This window comes from Melanostigma gelatinosum, assembly GCF_949748355.1.
Source record: "Melanostigma gelatinosum genome assembly, chromosome: 5".
Taxonomy (NCBI): Eukaryota; Metazoa; Chordata; class Actinopteri; order Perciformes; family Zoarcidae; genus Melanostigma; species Melanostigma gelatinosum.
This window is the reverse complement of record NC_136638.1, coordinates 20,715,475-20,736,318: the sequence shown is the minus strand read 5'-3', so window position 1 is coordinate 20,736,318 and position 20,844 is coordinate 20,715,475. Positions and strand designations below refer to the sequence as shown.

Genomic DNA, 20,844 nt, shown 5'->3' with positions numbered 1-20,844 from the left:
TACAGTGTTGAAGATTTTAATTAGTACATTGACTTTTTCTTAAAAATCTACTCTATATTCAGCACGACTGAGGCAACTGACAACCCCAAGACAATAGAAGCAACAAAACATAAGCAGTAGACATACCTCAACATCTCACAGACAACAGTGCTTTTGGGAAAAGGCAGGGCAGATACGGAAATATATACACAACGGGAAAAAAACAAGAAGCAGCAAATCCCCACTGAAAGATTTCTATGCAAAAGTAACCCAGTGTAATTATTGATTGTCAAGAATTTGCATGTACTTCAACAATAAGTATACATTCAGAGTGTCTCTGCAGACCCAGAGCCCTTTGGCTGATGTGAGGTTGTAAAGCAGCGTTTAACTCCTGTACTTAGGTGCCAGTGCAGATGGAGGTCAGTATGTATAAATGTCCTCAGTCTGCAGCTACAGTCCGGGTGGAAAACACAACCAATTTAGCTGCGATACCACTCAGGATCAATATGGCTTCATCCCCGGCAGGACCAGGGGGCCAATCGGATGGCTGGCCCGAGAGGTCCTTTACGAAGTGGGACAGCAAATAAAGAAGGCACAGACTGGACTGACCCGAGAGCAGGAGAGGAGGAGGAAGAGGCGAGAAGAGAGAGCAGGAAGAGAAGAGAAGAAAGGAGAGGAGCTTTTAAACAGCAATGGTACGTCTTTGTACCAAATCATTAAAGAAAATATGATTTCAAAGACATACTGATTGATACATTTGATACTTTATGCACTACACAGAACATAATATTTTGGAATGTGTCGTCCCTACTGCTTAACTGTTGACAAAGGTAAAGAGGTATGTCTGCTGACAAGAAGGAACCAAAGCACATTCAGTACATGTTTAAATCAGACACACAACAGAGGATATCTACAATAAGAGAATATAACAGGGGAATAATGATGCTGCACTGAGCACTCGAGTCCAAAACTCAAGAAAAATACCAAAGCTGATTATATGGAATGCTATACAAATGAAAAATGTTGGTCTTAAAAAAATACCAAATAAGCTTCCTGGTATTAACGTTCATATTCTTTTGTATTTTCCCTCATGTTTACATGTACATTTTTTTATACAGAATTTAGAAATTCACAAAATAAATAAATTCACTATGGCCTTAAAATTGAATCTCAATTGTATATTATATGTATGTATATATATGTGTGTATATATATATATATATATATATATAGCTCCATATATATTACATTTTATATCAATCTTGGAGCCCCTGAAGTTGAGGCTGATAAAATCTGTTTTATCCTGCGTATTCTTTCTCTCCTTTTGTGCCTCCAGTCTGCAGCTCTATACAAACAGTTTTGATGTTGGACTGTCCTTGGTGGACAGAAAAATGCCCATTTCCGTAGTAGCACAGTGCTCTATGGCCAGGAGTAATAGAGGGTGAATGCATACCGTTTTTGTTTTTATGAAAATAAATGAGTAATGTTCTTAAAAGCCATTTCGTCCGTTTTTCATCTTTTCCCCCCCCCCAGACGTTTCCACGAAAGAGTCTTGAGCTGTTTGAACTTCCTGTAAGGCACTCTTCAATTAAAGTCTGAGATGCGTTGTTTTTCTTTCCCCCACTGGATTGGACACCACGACACAGCATCCAAACTTCTATGTGGTTTATTTTAAAAAAACCACACATGTCCTTTGCACGTTCTCAGAAGTCTGATTTCATTGCACCATTTAGCATTCAGTCCCCAGTTTTGGTTTGTTGCGTTCTCCTCTTTAAACATAAAAGTCCGATGAGATGTAAGGTAAGAAAATTACTAACTGGCACATTTGGTGGACAGGGATCTCTGGTCTATCCAATGGCTGTTCTCCTAGAGGGGGGCGTTGTGCGCGTGTTATTCTGTGTATATGTAAATGTATGTATGTTGGGGTTAATGGACATGGAAGATGATCCCAAATCTGAAAACTGACTTCTTAGAAAAACTAAACACTACTCCCTTGATTTTAAAAATTAGGCACATGGTCACAAAATATGTGAGTAAACAATAAATCCTGAGGCTGAACTGACACCATTCTGTGAGATCCCTCGCTCTGATCTTTGATCAGATCACTGCGGTACGGAAAGAAAACATTAAGTCTGTGGTCAAAATGGATTCAATTGTTGTTTTTTGGTTCGGCTTGTATCCTTCAGCCCTAGGCCTCTGCAGGCTCTGTCTTTATCTGGATAAAGTTTGCAGGCATTTGGACAGAGAGTGGCAGCTCTTGCAGGCCTTTGATTCCCTGCTCATGCTGCAGGGACATCTCCCCACGCACTTCCAGCTCCTCCACAGGGGTCAGACCCTCACTGGGGCTGCTGCTCTGGGAGAAATGTCCATTTATTATAGTTTCACTCATTGCCTCGTAGCCGTGGCTTTGACTGGTATCAATGATCACAGTCCTATACTGCAGCTCTGCTTCCCCTATCTCAATCTCTTCTTCATCAAACGTATTTGCTGCCAGTGATGGATCACCGTTCACCATCGAATGGAAGTAGCTGGGGTCCAGCATCTCCTCTTTGACATGCAGACCCATGAGGTCGCTGGATTTGAGCACCGTGGCAATTACAGTGCCGGGCTGCTGTGCCACCATGGTCTGCCCACTGGTCGTGTTGATGGTGACCAGTCGAGGGAAACTGCTGAGGTTGGAAGCGGTAGAACTAATGACTCCTGCAGGGGAAGTGCAACAGGAAGTGGTGGAGGAGCCGAGACTGGTGACCAGGAGGTGCTTAGGGAGGCAATCCTGCAGGTTGTTGGCTCCACCTGCTAGAGCGGCCGTCTGGATGGTGAGCACATCTTTACCACCTGCAGTGGTGGAGGGCATGGTGTGGAGAATAACCCGAGGGGGGGAGGAGTGGCACGAGTCCCCGTTGGCCAGAATAGTGGTCAGAGGAACAGAGTGGAGAGAGCCGGGAGCAGTCAGGACCATCGGAGCAGTCATGGCCCTGAAAAGACAAAATGAACTGAATATGCACTCCTGCTTTTTCATCTTCTCTGATGGAGCTGTACGTAATTGAATATTCAGTTTGTATCTTTGCAAATATAGACAAGGATTATTCTTCAACGGAACACGATTGAGAAAGTTATCCAGTGCAGAGCTCTGATCCTAAACAGCAGTGCTAATGCCCTTATTAATACAACAAACGGCGTTGTCAGCTGCACTGCAGAAGTGATTCTTCTCCTTGATTCCTAACTGCAGACAATGTTTAACAGCTTCAAAAGCAAGATGACTGATAAAACATTGTTTATACAAGCAGTATGAATACAAAAAAAAAATCAGAATACCAAATCAACACCTCTCTCTGACATCAACAGCAAATTAACTGCAGGGCTACAGGATTATAATGCTGTTACTGTGTCCACCCCTCTCCATCAAAGCAAACAGTTTATCTGTATTTCTGAAAAGCTGATAAGGTTTCAAGTTATAATTGAATTCCCTTTCAAGTTGCCGCTAATAAAGGGCCGACATGGGTTCAGTCAGTCATATGATGTGAATTTCAAGGACAAGTAGTTTTGTCCTAAGAACTGTATTCAAGTCATTTTGAGTGTGTCAGGGGTTCTCAAATTTGTGAATTTCCAAACCACCAAATGGAAGAGTTTTACAGCTCAAACACTCCTCTGAAAATACTTTTTGCCATCAAAGCATCTGGTGGGTTTGGAATGCATCCCTTCTCAAAACTCTGAGGTCCACACTGATTGTGATATTTGACGGATGCAAAAATCTGAAAACAACATATTAACTGATGTGAATTTTTGTTCTTTCCATAAATACATTGACGGAGCATCCCTTACAGGAATAGTTTGAGGGTTATTTGCTTTCTTGTGGAGAGCGAGACAGGAAGGTTGTTACCACTCGTGTCATGTCTGCTCTTTAATGCCGGTGAGTTTATCTTAGCATAAAGACTAGAAACAGGACGAACCAGCTCGCCTGGCTCTATACAAAGGATAACTGAAATACGCCTAGTACCACCTCCAAAGCTCACCAATCAACACGTTATATATTCTGTGTTTAACATGTATCAGGTTACAGATACAAGTCATGCTACGTTATATACCGGTTATGTGCTGAAACTATTTCTTTACTGGGAACAGCGACTGGCGATCTCCTACCTCATAGCTTGATCTTGGATTGCCAACCCGTGGTTGGCCTGCAACATGTGGACAGAGTGAAGGAGCTGCTCAGTCTGTCCATTGGCTTCCTGGTACAGATATTCATCACTAGGCTCCTTCTTCATGTTCTTGACTGAGACATGATGCTGACCATGAGCCCTCCCGTGCCCTTTGGACCCTCCACGGACCACGGGCCGCCCGTTGTTAGGTCTGTGATTCCCGTAGCCGACGTTGGCATCAGCACCTCCGTCTTCGTCCTCGATCACCACCAGATCTGTTGGCATCTCCTTAAACTGATAGACCAGCCGCTGCCCCTCCACTTTGGCCAGGATGCCTCTCTGATAGTAGTACCTGGAAGATGAAGTAGATAAGGAACATGAACATATCTGTGTCAGAGCTGAATGTGCATGATGCCGAAGCCTAAAGCTTTCGGTTTAGCTTGGTGCCCATTTGTAAGTTCCCCTGACCTGAGAGCTCTTCCCATGGTCTCATAGTTCATGTCAGGCTTGTTCTTGTGTTTGCCCCACAGCTTTGAAACAGCCTTGGAGTCCACCAGCTTAAAGATGCCTTTCTCCCGCTGTGTCCACTTGATGTATTTGGGACAAGTGTTCTTATCCTGCAGTAGAGCCAGAAGGAATTCCCACAGGTAGATTGTGTTGCCTGCAAATTGGAGGGGGGGGGGGGGGACTAAATTAAGTCATGTTTTCAACATTCAAGCACATCAGACATTCATGGTGGGGCCTTCGAGCTGTGCTATAGACATCCATAATGCATTTGGTAATTTAGAGTCATGCATAAAAATGTTATATGGCAGCTAAAGGGTTGCAAGAGAAACTACTCTTTCGCAATCACCATTGTCGTGTCGGGTGTATGTGTGCATGTGTGCCTTGGAAGTGAACTAATTATACCAAGCCTGGGAGTAGATTACTCGAATTTGTAAGATGCTTTTGCCAGAAGTGGTTAAAAACAGAAACGCTCCCAGTAGCCACTTGAATCGCAGACACCGTGACAGGGTGATGTATATGTGTGCAGCTGAACCCGCCGTCGCCAGCCCCCTCTTCTTTGTCACACTGTATGCTGCAATGAGGATTCACATCGAGCAGCACTAGTCTGCTTCTATTGGTGGAGCATCAACCTGCCCCCCAGCCTGCAATCACTTCTGTTTCCCTGCGAAACACAGCACTCAGAGATCCCCTCATCCATTAACTCGCCCAGATTCAACCCAGCCAGACTGCAGGGGCTGAGGACTGCTGTTTGCACACTCCACAGGAGGAAACAGAGCGTACACAGGAGGAGGGGAGACCTTGATTTTTATTGGCTCATTACAGGGAAGCGGACAAGTTAGTGAGGCTTACCTTTGCCCTCTTTGCTCTTCTTCCTGAGTGGCAGGTTAGGGGTGGTGATAGGAGAGCAGGGACGCACCGCCCGCGGCTTCCGCACTATGATTCAAATTGAGGGTTTGTGTGTTATGAGGTGAGAGGTTGCAGTGAAATCATCCAATTACCTACAACACTGCATTTTCAGTGGAAGAGATAATTCCTGGGTTTTAAAAAAAGGGGACTACAGTGTTACCTTTGGTTTTTTTCTGAGGTTTTAAGGGACACTTTTGGGGTATCTCATCCATTGATGAAGTGTCCTCGTCTAGGGACATGTCAAGGGCACCGTTATCCATCTGGTCAGGCCTCAGGGGGGCGTATGTCAAGTCTGACTCCAGCAGAGTGCCGTAGGTGTGAACTATACATCAACAAGCGATACAAAAACACAGACAAACCATGAATAGAACCTTTCGAACTCATCTCATGCTCAAAATATGATCGATGCCTGATCAAAGTTGAAATGTACAATATGAAATATAACTTACTCATACGCTTCTCGTCCAAAATGTTGTTTGGAGACTCCATGTTAAGAAGAGCTGCTGCAGCTTCATTTGTCTCCATGCTGTCCTCTGGGTCAGAGACTGTTGTTTCTGTCCAGCAGACAAATTCATCATTATGAAATCCATGTGGGTACCTACTGTGTATAATGGTTGTCTGATACAGCTGAATGGCCAGTTTCACTTGTACCGAGGGAAGTTTGTACACTCAAGACATTGTTGTTGCTAGGTAAAGAATTAGGGGAATAGAGGAAAAAAGCTCTTGAGCAGGTACAGGCTGAAAACTCTTTTAAACGGTTACTCTGTATTTTACAGGTCCGTAATTCCAAAATAATTTTCAAGAAGTTTTCAAGAGAGAAAAATCGACAAATTCAATATTTTTGAATATTCAGTTGACTACTGAGCACTGACTAAAGACTCTCTAGGTTATGCTAATGATTAAACAAGAATAATTAATTGGACGTGTACCAATTGAACGCCATCTATATTTTCCTGGTGATTAGTATCGAATTACATATTGCTTGTAAATGATGGACTTGTAATGTAAAGCACTACATACAGGAGATGGTGAGATTGTATGTGAATGACAGTAAAGTCAAATATTTTTACCTGAGAGGTCGACCCCTCCCACCAAGATGGAGGGCTCCTCCACGACATGGAGCGTGGTGTCCACCATGATGCCGTTGGTCACCTCGTCGGACTCCAGGCCTGAGTAGACCTGCAGCAGATCGGCCGCCGGCACTTGCTCAACGATCACAGCTGGGAACACCGACGGGTCGTCCAGCTGTACAGAGAGAGGACACAAACATGCAGAGAAAGGTATGAGACGTTGTAACACAGGAGCTAACACAGGGAGGCAGGGGACTGGCGGTCTTTGCACATACCTAAATGCAATAAAAACACCATTAATTCCTCCACTACACATCTTAAATGCAATATAAAAACCCCAGATGACATCACATTAATGTGATCACCAGATTTGGTCCCTCATCTTTATTGCCTTGTAAAATATTGAATATTCATACTCGATTTCAGCTAATGTGGAGGCACATAGCATGGCGGAGCGCTCATATCTGTGGTGTTGCAGCGGTCCATAGGGACCCGCTGAAGAAGACAGGAACCAGCTGTTTGATTTGGCCTACTTCTCCTGAGAAGTTAATCTTATGCTCAGAAATGATATAAACCCAATTGAATGTTAATGGATCAATTGTGAGTTGCAGGCGAGCACCCACTTCATCATGTCCTAAACGTGCTTTGGGAATTCTAACCTCGCCGTCTCATTTCAGGCATGGCTCAGCCTGCTGCAGGAAGGAGCCGAGGGACGAGGCAAATTATTGGAGCTTGGGCCAAACCTTTGAAAGAACTGAGGAGCTCAACATACTTGAGAGTTCCTCAAACACAGACTGAGTCAGGAGTGCTCACTGGGTGCATGGTTTGTGTCAATGGGGACAGACATGGGGACTAATTGAGTCCTTTGAATGTGTCCATCGTGTGGTCCTTTAAAACTCAGATTTTTGTGTTTTTCTAGTAGCCTTAAGTGACAGCTGTTCATTTGTTTATTTCAAAGAGCATCAAAAACATGAGCAACACATGAACAACATGAGAGGCAGATCTGATTGAGAAAGCATCAAACAAAACTATACTTTTCTATGTCATGGCTTTAGTTGTAAATGAAAAGGTCACCTCAGGTTCTATGATGAAAAGAAACTCGGAGTCACTACCAGCAGATGGCAGCAGACTACATTTTTTAAATGTACTGAAATAATGACAGCGGCGAGAAGCTCCTGAATTTATTTAGCTCTTAGGCGCATTCTCACTCCAAACCGCACTGAAACAGATACAATTTTGATTAAATGTTCATCTGAACAGGTCTCTTTCGGCTCACCAGAGAGAAGAGAAATGCATCTTCACTGAAGTTAAAGGATAAGTCAAATGTCGTCAAATATGTTTCCAAACAAAAGATTAATATATGCATAACCGGACAAACCGTGAGACCGTGCCGCCTGTAGTCAGGGTACAACTTACAATGCTGCTCAACAACTAACAAGCTGAATCAACAAGAATATTTGCACTGTTGTCTGGACTCAGGGAGACGTATAACAAAACTCTTACATTTAATTTACACTCAACAGAAAAGCAGTTATAGATACATGTGTGTGTTATGGGGTGATTTTACCCAGATCAATTTAGAACACATTTTTACGACCATGACCTAAATAAAGAAGTAACCTAATCGACGAAAAGGTGCAGAAGGACATGAATAAAGGCTTATCTGTCTCTTTGCACAAGTGTTCATTGTTGGTTCGGACCTCTGGGGCATACCAGGTGTCTGGGCTTTGAGCCGTGGGGGTGGGAAGAGGAGTCCATGGATGCACTCCCATTTCGGCTACACTTTAACCAGGAAACTAACAGATCGACTCATTATTTGGACACGGTCTTAAGAGGTTAGGCCTCCGGGGTAGGACCAAGAGTAGCTACCAGAGGATTGTTTATTAGTAATCTGATACACTGTACATAATGTAGGTGACTGTGAGTCTAGAACAAGATGGCTCCACAAGACGTCTGTCATAACTGTGAAGATCAACAACAAACAGCTAAAAAACATCTCAGCAGCAACACCTCAAGGGGCGAATAGAAACCCAGAGTTTTGCTTTAACTACAGTCAATGTCTCACTGACATGCACTGAATGTTTCCCATTAATCTGAGTCGGTGGTAGACATATTATCAGATAGCTAGACAGTGAGGCTACCACGTCTCCTCGTCTGGGCTGAAATGATTTTTGCTGTCCTTGAGTGAGAGTCAAGCATGTGAGTGAGTGTAGACAAAGGCATTTTGAGTATTGGTCTACTGAGCTCCTGAAACAGCAGCACCCGCCCCGTCAAACGCAGAAAGTCCCACACAGTTTGCTGACAGGGCACTAATCGTCTGAAGCTGCCGTCTCTGCTTTTGTTTTGATGCGATCTGGGATCCGTTTTTGCGAGGAACACCATCAAACTCGTCTTGTATTGACATGCAAACCAAGTGTTGAATTGAAAATGCATGTTGCAATGTGAAAGATAATCACTATGAACGAGCGATAAGGTGGGTCTTTCAGGAGAAGTGGCACCCAACATGTAACGCAGCATGACAAAAAAACATATAACACATCATAAAGGTTTTTACTGCTTCTTCCTCTTTGCTGACTTGAATAGTTTTTCTTGTCGGGAAACAGGAGCGATAAGAATCGGGCCGATTTGCATTTCTGAGTTCCCCTTTCTGCCTTTGAAAGCAACAGCATCTGTGCATGCTGTTCCCTTCACACCCCACTCTCTTCTGCTTTACCTGCCCAGCCACAATGAGTCCAACTGTCTGTACACTTTCAATATCCTCATTATCACGATATCTGACGCATGAGAGATGCTACCATGTTGTTTTTTCTATAGCTTAAAAATGAAGACATCTTAAATTTGAATTCAAATCAAGAGAACACGTTTTATTATGGCTACCTGAAAAGTCACAAAGCTAAGCATCATCCTTACATGATACAACTCAGGCAGCTTTGACTTAAAATCCAATATAGCACGGCTAATCATTACAGAATACACTCTATTATTTCACCGAGCTCCAACGGCTTGGTCACTGCAGTAGTATGTTATGTGTTGATACGTTTTGGAGGTAATTCCAGGACTTGGTAAATAGGGGCATAATGCTTACATAACAGGCAGAGTGGGTGCAGCACAGAACAAAACTGTAGCGCTGGAACAATACAAGACCTTTGAGTTGAATTATCCCATCCCTTCCAAGCAGCCTTGTAACTGGTCCGTCAGGTTAGGCCTGAACTGGTGCTATTCAGGGATCCAGTGACAACTCGTCACTCTAGATGCACACATACACATCCCAGTACAGAGAAACACACATACATGCACACTTACAATCAATCCTGCTCCACAGGATTCAGACACAGTTGTGGGGATGAGATAACTGCAAACCTGACCGGGCAACGAAAAGACACATAGGCACAGGTTCATATAGCATGCGCACACAGCAACCTTTGTGCCACAAACACATTCATGGCCAAGCCCCACCCTTTCCCTCCCACGCACCCTAACCTCGCTGCAGGTTTTTCAATCTTTCCATTTCTGTGCTCCCAGCAGCCCACACTCCTCTTCCCAGACCTCCTCCATCCTCCCCTCGGCCTACCTCTCGTCCCCCAACATGTTATTACAGTTAAAGATCACAGGCTCTGAGCCACAGCTAGTCCTACCCCAGTGACCAATGCTGTTACGCTTTGTCTGTCCTGCTATGAAAAATCTTACACCTATCAAGAAGATCTGGTGGAAAAGATGGATGGTCAAACACTGGTCCAACGCTCTTTTGATTGAATAAAAAGTATAGTCAAGCCCAGTTATGCATAAAAGCGACAAACAATTGGGTTAAACACGTTTTAAATGTGTTTTCTCCAGTGCGATACGTACCTGATTGATTTCGTCCATCCCGTTGCTGGCAAATTCGAATACCAGTTCACTGGGCTGTACTGCAGTCGTCATGGTCAGTTCAGAGGGCAGGGAGCAGCCTGAATTATCCTGGCTACGACCACTCCTGGCTCCCGAGACTCAGCTTCACCTCACAAAATGGCTGCCCTCTTGTCCTCCTGTTCTCTAGTCTGGGCGGTTAGCTCTCCGAGAGAGAAACCACGAGTTTCAGAAGAGTGCTGTGGCCCAGGTGGAAGCAGCCTCGTCCCTCTGTGACACGGAGGCTGGGTCCCGCTGCGCCTGGAGCATCTACACCTGGCAGAGAGAGAGGATAAGAGACAGGGGGGCTAAGGTCAGGAGACATATTAGATCAGTTTAATTTCACTGAGAGGCAAGGGAGGCAGGGAGGAGCAGGGACAGTCGTGCAGGAGGGCTTGTGCGAGAGCAGATAAAAACCCAGTGTTTTTGAGACCTAAAAACTCATTGAACTAACAACAGACCCACATAGTTTCAGGCAGGGTGAAGTTATCTAGGCTATGTGTAGTTCTGAAAGATGAAAAAAAAAAGCCACAAGTCTCAGCAGAGAAATCAGATCACTGTCTTATTCCCGCCTCGCTGCCTGACAAATCCTCTTATAAACTCACAAAGCGAGTCAAGACCAAGCAGAAAAGTCACCTGGGATTGCCTCCAAAAACAGGTTTCAGGCTTCGTGACAATTCAATTGTATTTCTGCAAACAGCTCGTGCAGTTACTTTTACTTCTCTGAAATCAAATATCAGAGATGTGACACCAAGATATTTCAAAGGCACGCCTCGTTCAGTTCAGGCTCTGTGGCTTAAGAGTTGGAACCATTATTACGAAAGCCATCTTCTAAATGATGATGACAATATCCCAGAGCAGAGGGTGACATCTTCAAAGAGCTTATTTTGTCCGACCAACAATCAAAACTCCAAAAATGTTAAATGTATCATTTAAGACCAAGAAAAGCAGCAAATTCTCACACTAGAGAACCTGGAAGCATCAAACATTTGACACTTTTGCATGAAAAATAACTTTTACCTCAAACATCACGATAGTTGTCAATTCATTTTCTTTTTATCTGCAAATCGATTCATTTTCTGAGCTCTAAAACAAGCACAACAGCACAACTTATAGTCAGGAGGATCTCAGTGCACGACTCATTCTGATTTCATCACACACACACACACACCTCTCCTTTCATAGCTGTGTCTGTCCATGAAGTGAAGACACCCCTCGGCACACCCCCGTGACCATGAGACTCAGGGGGCTGATATTATGATCACATGAGAGGGTCTGAAACGAGCCCTCCCTCCACATAGAAACAGAAGAGAGATGACCCGTCTGATGATGCTCTGGAAGCCCCTCTGTGCTGACCCTCGGGGAGTTGCTATGATCACAGGCAGCGGGGGAGGGAAACTCCAGGTCATGTTCCTTGTCAGTGTGTGTGTGTGCGTGTGTGTCTGTTGAGGTGTGTCCAAACAACCCAACACCTAAAGCCATGTTTCAGGGCTAAAGGACGGGAGGGGCTGAAGAATAAACAGACACCCAGGGGCCACAAACTGCCCCCCCCCCCCCCCCCCCCTCAATCCCAGAGACCAAAGAGCTGGCAGCAGTAGAAAAGTAAGAGATGGCAGACGTACACTCCCTCAACACACACACACACACACTGCTTTTTCCACTGCTGCAGGGTGGAGCTCATTTGCTTTGAAATGCCTGTGTGACTGGCGAAGTTGCATACCAGGCCCAATTGTATTTTGAAGTTTTGAAAAGGGGGGGGGCAGTAAAAGGAGAGGAGGTGATAAAAGTGGACTGAACTTCTGTGCAGCTTGTGGAGCAAAGGGGTCAAACACATTTTACGATTTAGTTTATCTTCCTGCTAAGCATCCGGACAGAATAGTAATCTGTGGCCGTGGTCTGGAAAGCATCGTTTTGGGAGCTAGAAGAGAGAGAGAGACGAGGAAACTAAATCGTTTTGAAGGCTAGTGTTTCATTCCTGTCAGTCCCTCTTGCTGTCTCTGCTGGGCAGTGTCCATGCCCACCTCTGCCAAAGCTGGACGCTGCCGCCATCTGTCAGGAGCTCTTCAGTGCCCTGGACTTCTTGGCATGTTTGCACCGGGAGAGTGTGACAAGCCATTACCAGGCTCAAGCAGAAAAAGAGGGGATGTATCGCATGAGGCTTCCAAATGGAGGAAGATGTATAAATCGTGTAAAAACAAAAACAAAAACTAAGTGAGAAAACGTTGTTGGACACCTGGTGACTGCAATTATAATTTCAGATGCCCTCATCTGCCCTCTGTGAAGACCAAGACACCCCATGTGGGACGAGGTAGAAGTGCAGCGGTCAATATCATATGGGATAACTCGCTGCCTTCTCCCACATCCGAGAAGCTGAAACAAGAAGGCTGTAAAAGAGCATCTCAGTTCCTCTTTTGTCGTCGTCACAGTTTGTGTTAGTTTTATGGACGTTTACGGAGCCGTTAGTGTTAAAACGGCCTCTTAGACTGGACGAGAATCAAGACAGATGTACATTTTCCACTCTCCTTTCCCATGTTTTGTATTTGTGTGTCTAATTGATGATATGCATCTACGATGTGTGTCGTCTGTTGTATTCATACGATAATTCATCAGAATGTGTCACTGGTGTGTGCATTTTCTATATCCCTCCTGTCAGTTCCTCATTGATCTCAATGGCCCAGTTGGCACATGCTAACAGCAGACAGGGATACAAGAGAGCTAGCCATTAGTCAGACGCAGCCTGCACATTATCCCTGAGCACATTACAGCAGCTGCCTTGTCCCAGCACAGGGGCAGAGTTGTAAGTGAACTTACTACGTCATGAAGAGGAGAAGAGGAGGAGAACAGCGGAGGGAGGGATGTTAGTCAACGCATAGTCCGCAGAGCAAATAGACTGCATGTGACTCACTATGGGTGGGGCCTTCTTTTGACAGACTTGGGTATTTTAGTGTGGTTTCCAGGCGGGGCATCCTGGCGACCCAGAGATCTAGACAGTGGTGTCCTGGGCTTGAAATCCAACCAAACACATATGCTGCATGTCATCCCTCCCTCTCTCTCTCCTTATAATTCCCATTGCTTTCTGCTGGTAAAAACCTAATTGACAACTATCTTAATAAATAGTTTCAAAAGAGCATTACTTGAATCTTGGCCACTTGGGAGGAGCTGAAGAAGCTGTAAACACAATGTTGATGTATAATCACCTCGTGAAGTTGTTATGGTGAACGTGTTCGCACACATCCAGCAGACACGGAGCAGCATAAGCCTTCATTTGAAGTCATGTTTTTAGTCTCTCATTTTGGCTCTGTTTTGGTCTCCGCCAACCCCTTAAGCCCATCCATGCTTTATATCTGGATCTGTTGGGGAGTCTGTGGGGAGCGTGAACACGTGCCGACCAAAACATCGAAAAAAAAGACAGCGCTACGCCAGTGTCACTTCTCACGTACGTTTTTGCGACAGAGAGGCTATGAACTCAGACGGATACATTTCATGGAAAGTTTTAGAAGTTTATTCTTCACTTAGTTACAACGCTGCAGGTCTTGCTCTATCTCTCTGTCACACACACAACTAATTAGTCGCGTCGTGACCGCTAAGATCCAATCACGTAGCGAATGTCTACATCATTGTTTCCAAACTTATGCGTTTACGTCGTCCACACTAGGAGGTAACTCCGGAGTTTTAAAAACGTATCCGTCCTCGGGAGTGTTTTTGGCCTAGCGTGGACGCTCAGTTCAAACGTAGCAAAAGAAATGCATTTTAAAATGGAAACGTAGTGATGTGGACATGGCCTAAGATCCAGTACAGTGATCTGACGATTTAGAAAGTCATGCAGCGTGAACTTGGCTTGAAGGGAAATATGTCTCTTTAGCTGCTAAATTCCCCAATATGTTCGCCAGCTCTTTGCTAACTGTGTCTGTCATCTGAAGCGGCGCAGGTAGCACGAATGTTTTTGCTGAAAACAGCAGTCTGCAGCGTCTGAAAACAATTCCGATGAGAACCAAAACAATGAGCTGTGTGCTAAATAAAATGCTCCAAAAAGCTGAAGTGAACTGCAGAGTTGGTGATAATTCTCTCTGGTTTGGTCTCTTTCACATCACACTTAGTCATTTCATCGATTGTTTCGACAAATATGCAGCTTTACAGAATTTATCAAACAAAAATCTCAAAACCGCTTGTGCAATGTAAGGAGTCCGATGTCGAAACAATAAACTTTCAACGGTTTTCTTTATAATGAATTAAACAAATGTTGGGAGCCCTAAAGATAATCACTAATATGGACAGTTGATAGTATGGCTCCATCGTGGCCCTTCGCTGTGACCATGGTGATGTTGTTGTCTTTTGTCAATCTCCTCTCATCTGGCGATTACAACTGTCTGTATGGCAGCCTGGTGCGCAGCAAACACTGGCCTACACCACCCTACAGCATGGTGACTGCCAGTCGCAATAACAACCAATTAGAGTCAGGATTCATGAACAAATGGAGCATTCCCAGAAGGCCCTACTTCCCCCGCTTTAGGCTCTTCAGCTGAGCTCATTGTTGACCATGAAAGGAGGTAATTTAAGCCAAGCCAATTGAATGACTATGCAATGACTCACTCCGCATGTGGTGAGTGCAAACATTGTGAGATGTGAGAAAAGAACCAGGACAAACTTTACTTATCAGCCATTTTCAGCTCAGGTTACAAATATGCAGATTTGTTCAGGTGCTCAGCAGTGTACTGGGGTGGCTGCGATACGGCGGTCACAGGACTTAAAGATGTCAGACAGCGGGTGGTATTCCTGGTATTTGAAATCTCTTTCCCACACAGGTGTTTGACAGACGCAGTGATTTTTCCCTTCATCATGCAGTACTTTGAGACGGAGACAGAGTCCTGCAAAGGTTCAGATTTCCAAACTCAGCTGTGCCGAGAAACAACGGTGTGCAAGATGGCAGAAAATGAGTGGGCTTACCGCTACCATGTTATTGAATGGTTGTCAGCACAGACATGCTGTTTTTGCAGGATCCTGTGCTTTCCTGTAAAGGAAATGACTCAGTGATATGGGGCTGCAGCTCATTCCTGGAGCCCTGTGATAGCCCATATGGGCATCAGGGGAGATCCCTTTAGGGAATGTTTTGGTACAGATGTCAGTAAACCTAGCACCAGTATGGAACAATAGCACTTTTAGCACCAAGGAAAATGACTCAAACACAACTCTGGTGAAGTAAAAACACTGCGCAGCAAGAAAGGAATGACAACGTATCTATATTAATCTATACTACTTCACAAGATAACAAAAAAACGTGTTGATCGAATGATACCAGGATCAGGTCATAGTGTTGGAAAAGTGTTTGCCAATTCAAGGAGTTCTTCTAGTAAGACAGTAATTAAAGAGTTGCATCAATGGCAGACACTGCTGCTACAGCACTGTGTCAGCACCATAAAAACAGTTTTGTGTACAGTATTTACAGTTCATCCTACATTTTACGTACCACCCAGCGTTGCACAATACAGCATGTCTCCCCATGTCTCGAACTCCACTATATTGCGCTGAATAAAGGAGTGCTTTCACTGCAATCCGGAGGCCACACCATGCGTGTGGCGATAAAATGGCAGAGACGGGCACAGAGGCAGCCACAGACACCGGCTAATAGCTTGCAGCTGCAGAACACAAGGCATCAGAAAACACAACCGAGGGGGCACTGCGTGTGAGCCAGCACTCACTGTGTCTGTCTTAAAGTAGAAGACACTTGGCTCTGCCGTGCCAGGGCCAAATGAAGACCGAGAGAAAAACGTCACCCCGAGCACAGGCTTTCAGATGGAGAATGGAATTTAATCTCATCTCCTGGGAACCTTGTACTTTTCCACTCAGGCTCTAGGAGAAGGACCCATGACAGTTGTTTGTGCCAACAAATGCACAATTATTTATCACATTTGGCATTTTTGAAAGATTAGACATTAGCTTCAGTAGGATGACATGGTTTGGAGAACAGGAATAAAAGCTCAGTAATGTCCCCCAGTGACTCATGTTCAGAAATGTCTCCAAAGAGCTCTTCTTTTTTGGTAGTTTTTCATTTAGATATGAAATATAGATATCACGAGTAGAGAAATGTCACCTACGTTACATGCTGTTCTCTGTCATATATATATAGTATTCTAAGATAAGCAGTGACATGTTTTAAAACTGGATAGAAAAAAACACCCACAAACTGACCTGTGAATCTTGCACTCACAGGAAAGCATCACTGAGAAGTGGGTTTCTGCTGCTTCCTGTCTGTTAAACCACACAAGAAAATGTCTTCCTCTGTGTAAGAGCGGAAAGTTCTCAACTCCCCCTCCTTCCTTCTCAAACAACATGATATTACTCTGGTAGATGTGAGGCTTGTGACACAGGTAGCATTTCCAAAATAAATAATATAGTTACCAGAATTATCTCCAGGAGTGACATAAAAGATAGAAATGATTGTGATGATCATCTCTGCAAATGTGAAACCATTAGATGTTTTCACGTCTTCTAGCCTACTACACACAGGTTGGTTTAATGACAACAGGGCTCTCAAAGCCACGCCTGCCATTTGCAGACATCTCTTCCTCACAAGGCACGCAAACACAGACAGCATTACTAACGCCCCACCCATCCCCACCCATCCCCACACACACACACACACACACACCCCTTACTGGGCCCCATGAGTCGGATTTACAGAAATGTCAAAGTTCCTGTCACAGAGTTTTCACTTGTAGGTCAAAACACGAGTGTATAAGTGTATCAGTACACAAACTGCAGTGTGTGCAACTAGAGCATCCCGCAAACTTTTTATGAGCCACTGAGAATAACCACCTTGAAGCACGTAAAAGTCGTTCATTAACAATGTATATAACATTCCATCTGTTGACCTTATGCTCCTGGTTGGTATGTACAAACAAACCTGGATATGCATCATGCAAATCCTTCAAAACTGCATATGCCATTCATTTCCATCCTGACTGCTGTCTTACCAGCTGAATACAAAAGTAGCTTTTACCACAGAGAAGCATGTTTCAATTTAACAGATGCAGCCCATTTGTCAACCCCCCCCCCAGCGGCCTATTTCTATTATGTGGCAACAGGCCACATGTCACACATAGGAAGAGACATTGAAGTTGTGAAAACAGGACAGGAAATTGCAGCAAAGTTTCAGAAAAGATATTTGCACCCTCAAACATCACAGTGTGATGCGCTGCTGTAATGTCCACAAGGCTGTAAGACTTTATTAGAGCATCTGGACATTATTTGTACGATGCGGGGTAACACAAGGTGCATCTTTTCAAAATAACCTGCTAAAGTCTGAAGTCTGATCTTCCAGTTGATATAATCTACTATGTATAATCTACGCCCCCCCCCCCCCCCCCCCCCCGAGATGCTTTAATGCAACAGCAAGGGCAGGCTAGAAATGAGAATCCTGACAATATTCTTTGCTAATAAAAAAGGAAATTACCTCTAGGATCCCAACCCTATTCATGGTCCTATCCAAAATGACAACACTTCTTCCAAAAATCCCCAGACAAGACGCGCAAATTGCATATTATAACATACAAAGACGCAACAATATGTAATCTAATGCGATTTATTTTAGTCTGCAGGTTTATCTGCTATATTATGAAGTATTCTTCTGCAGGCCACAGTCAAAGCTGGGACAAGACAGAATCTATTGTTTCTTATAGATCTATTTATTTTATATGTGGTCATATTACAACCTGCTTTTGAATGGACACTTCTTGCATGTGTACAAGCAGCAACTACATCTTGACACTGTCCAGGTGTCTCTTTTATTAAATCATACAGCATACGCTGTTTCTGGCTCAAGAAGATAGAAAGGGAAATGTCAATCTATTAAGTGAAACCAATATGAACCTAAGGAGCTAGTTTCCCTCCCTACAGCCTCTCTTGTGCCTCAGCTCAATCCCGTTATTTCAAAATCACGATTCCATGTACAAAACACAAAAGGTATATAAGATAGGATAAAAATCATGCAAGTCTGTGCATGTGTCAGTTGCCTCACACTGCCCCGCTGAATCCTTTCTTGCAGACATATTTGAAATGCTTCTTCCAGAATCTGCTGCTGTTTTGGCTGCTGTGTGGGAGCAATTTGATGCATGACTCGACTAGAAAAGCTACATTCTCCCTTTTTGTACAGTAAGCAAGCCTCCCACTGCATTAGACATGTACAGGAGGCTAGAGCAGAGAATAAACTCTCTGTAAAAGAAAAAGAAAAAAGACAAAATATGACGATACAAACTCTCCAAAGACATATTAACCAAAGCTAAATTCAAATCCTGAAGTGTTTGTAAAAACAGTGCTACTGTGCTGCATGATGTTCCTGCCTCGCCACACACCCATCCCTGATGTGTTTACATTCATACCAATACCAACATGTCACAGCACAGGTATACTGGCAGCAGCAAAAGCAAGAGAGGACATAAAATAACAGCAGCAGCGTACTCTCAACCAAGCCTGAATAAAAACAAGGACGACTTTCCTGTTCCTTTCTTGAACTATACACCACAGTGCCAATTGTACCCTTGATACCAGTCATCCGATTATGTAACTTCCCACAACAGCTAATTTCCCCGAAGGGAGAAATTTCAGGTTGGAGCTTTTGTTTGCAATGAACTTTGCCAAAATTCTTTGCACACCAACCTTGCAGCATACGTGTTCAGATGGAGCACTGAAATCTCAGGGCTCCGAGTCTGAGTCAAGGCTGAGAACAGGGGACCCAGCTGTTGCAGAGGAGGCTGCATACCAAACAGGTCTGGACACAAGCAGGCTGAAGTGTCCACCCATAGTCAGGCATGCAGCACTACGCCTAGAGAGGGAATAAAATCAACCGGAGATGAAATAATATCATTTTTCTCTGTCGTGTCATGCACTTTGGAGTCACGCTCTTCTTAAAATGATCGTTCAACATTTTGGGAAATATGCTTATTTGCTTTTTAGATGAGAAAAACTATGTCACACACATCAGCAGATGCAAATATGTAGATAGAGTCAGCAGCCGGTTAGCCTAGCTTAGCATAAATACTGGAAACAGGGGTCAAAAGTTAGCCTGGCTCTGTCCAAAGGCAACACAATCCAACAACCAGCAGATAGTTAACCCCATCCCCCATCCCCTGAAGCTTGTGGATTTTACATTTAGTTTATTTGTCGAAAGTAAACCCACAAGTTAACATATAAACATAACGTATTATCAACTGAGCTTCAAAAGATGTCGGGAGGCGGATTTTGTTTCTTGTTAGACAGAGCCTCGGCTAGCTGTTTCCCCGTGTTAAGTTGTTATGCTAAGCTGAGCTAACCGGCTGCGGTATCAATCTTCTCAACTCACTCTGCAAGAAAGCAAATAAGTGGTTTTCCAAATAAATGTAATTATTTCTTTACATCCACTATCAATTCTATCAGCCGACAATATTTCACACTTCATTCATTTCTAGTATGTATGATAATAAGTCCTTTGTGGGAAAGTTAAAACACTATGAAAGATGCTAATTTGCAGATTTGGCATCCCTGCAGATCAAGCTTCAGTTTAGCAGCTAACAACGACTAAATCAACTCTTCTCATCTGATCCCTTGTAAAGCTTCACAGATAGGATCCACTCACACTGAGACAGCTTAGCCCCTTCAAGAGAGCTTATCTGATTTCACACCATTGGATACTAGGTTAGTGTGATATTAGGTATAGCTGGCCAATGTTTCTAGTCTTCAAGCCGGTAAAAGTCTGCCCCATTCCTGGATCTCAGGACAGAAGTGCTGAGTCATGATGTCAAGTGCGTACTTCAAATGGGGACAAAAACTGTTAAGTCATGTGACTGAACTAACAAGCCTAAACGACAACTCATGAGGTCATGACGAAGGATTGCATGGTTTAGGTATTACATCACAACTTGCGCCTATTTGTGTAACTATGTCTGTTCTACTCTACTAACAATGTAAAAGTTAACAGTACTAATACCAATCATTTTCATTTAGATCATTTATTTCAGCTGAAACCATCAATCAAAGGTTCATTTCACCTCTTTGGAGAAGTATTTGAGCCTGTGCAGGAAGCAGAAGGACAGTCGGGTCAATATTTGAGAAGGCTTTATGAAACTGGTTTATGATTGTCAGGAGGGGGGTGGGTGCAGGAGATGAGGACAATAAACTACCTGGCTACAGCGACAGACGTGCTCAATCTGGTCCTATCAGAAAATATTTACATGGTTTTATTGTTTAATCATATAAAGGATCTGTAATAATTAAATGTTGGAAGTAGAAGCAGATAAGAGTTTAATATAAATAACTCTAAATCTATTACTTTTTCAGGAGGATACATCCATTATTAATGACTTATGTACGCGGGAACCTTTGCATTAATA

At 43.7% G+C, this 20,844-nt stretch overlaps 1 protein-coding gene across 3 annotated transcripts in view; it reads right to left on the bottom strand.

Moving 5' to 3' along the window:
• Window positions 1-20,844, bottom strand: part of elf1 (E74-like ETS transcription factor 1) — a 37,214-nt gene continuing 16,370 nt past the window's right edge. For 2 of the 3 annotated variants that reach the window (XM_079269097.1, XM_079269096.1), the window contains exons 2-10: window positions 10,448-10,759; window positions 9,905-9,961; window positions 6,602-6,776; window positions 5,981-6,085; window positions 5,692-5,853; window positions 5,475-5,558; window positions 4,587-4,779; window positions 4,120-4,470; window positions 1-2,954 (exon numbers count right to left, since the gene is read on the bottom strand). In XM_079269097.1, the coding sequence (XP_079125223.1) occupies window positions 2,168-2,954; window positions 4,120-4,470; window positions 4,587-4,779; window positions 5,475-5,558; window positions 5,692-5,853; window positions 5,981-6,085; window positions 6,602-6,776; window positions 9,905-9,961; window positions 10,448-10,519 (1,986 nt within the window). In that variant the 5' untranslated portion in view covers window positions 10,520-10,759 and the 3' untranslated portion in view covers window positions 1-2,167. The remainder of the gene's footprint in view (window positions 2,955-4,119; window positions 4,471-4,586; window positions 4,780-5,474; window positions 5,559-5,691; window positions 5,854-5,980; window positions 6,086-6,601; window positions 6,777-9,904; window positions 9,962-10,447; window positions 10,760-20,844) is intronic. The other variant, XM_079269098.1, reaches the window with a different exon arrangement.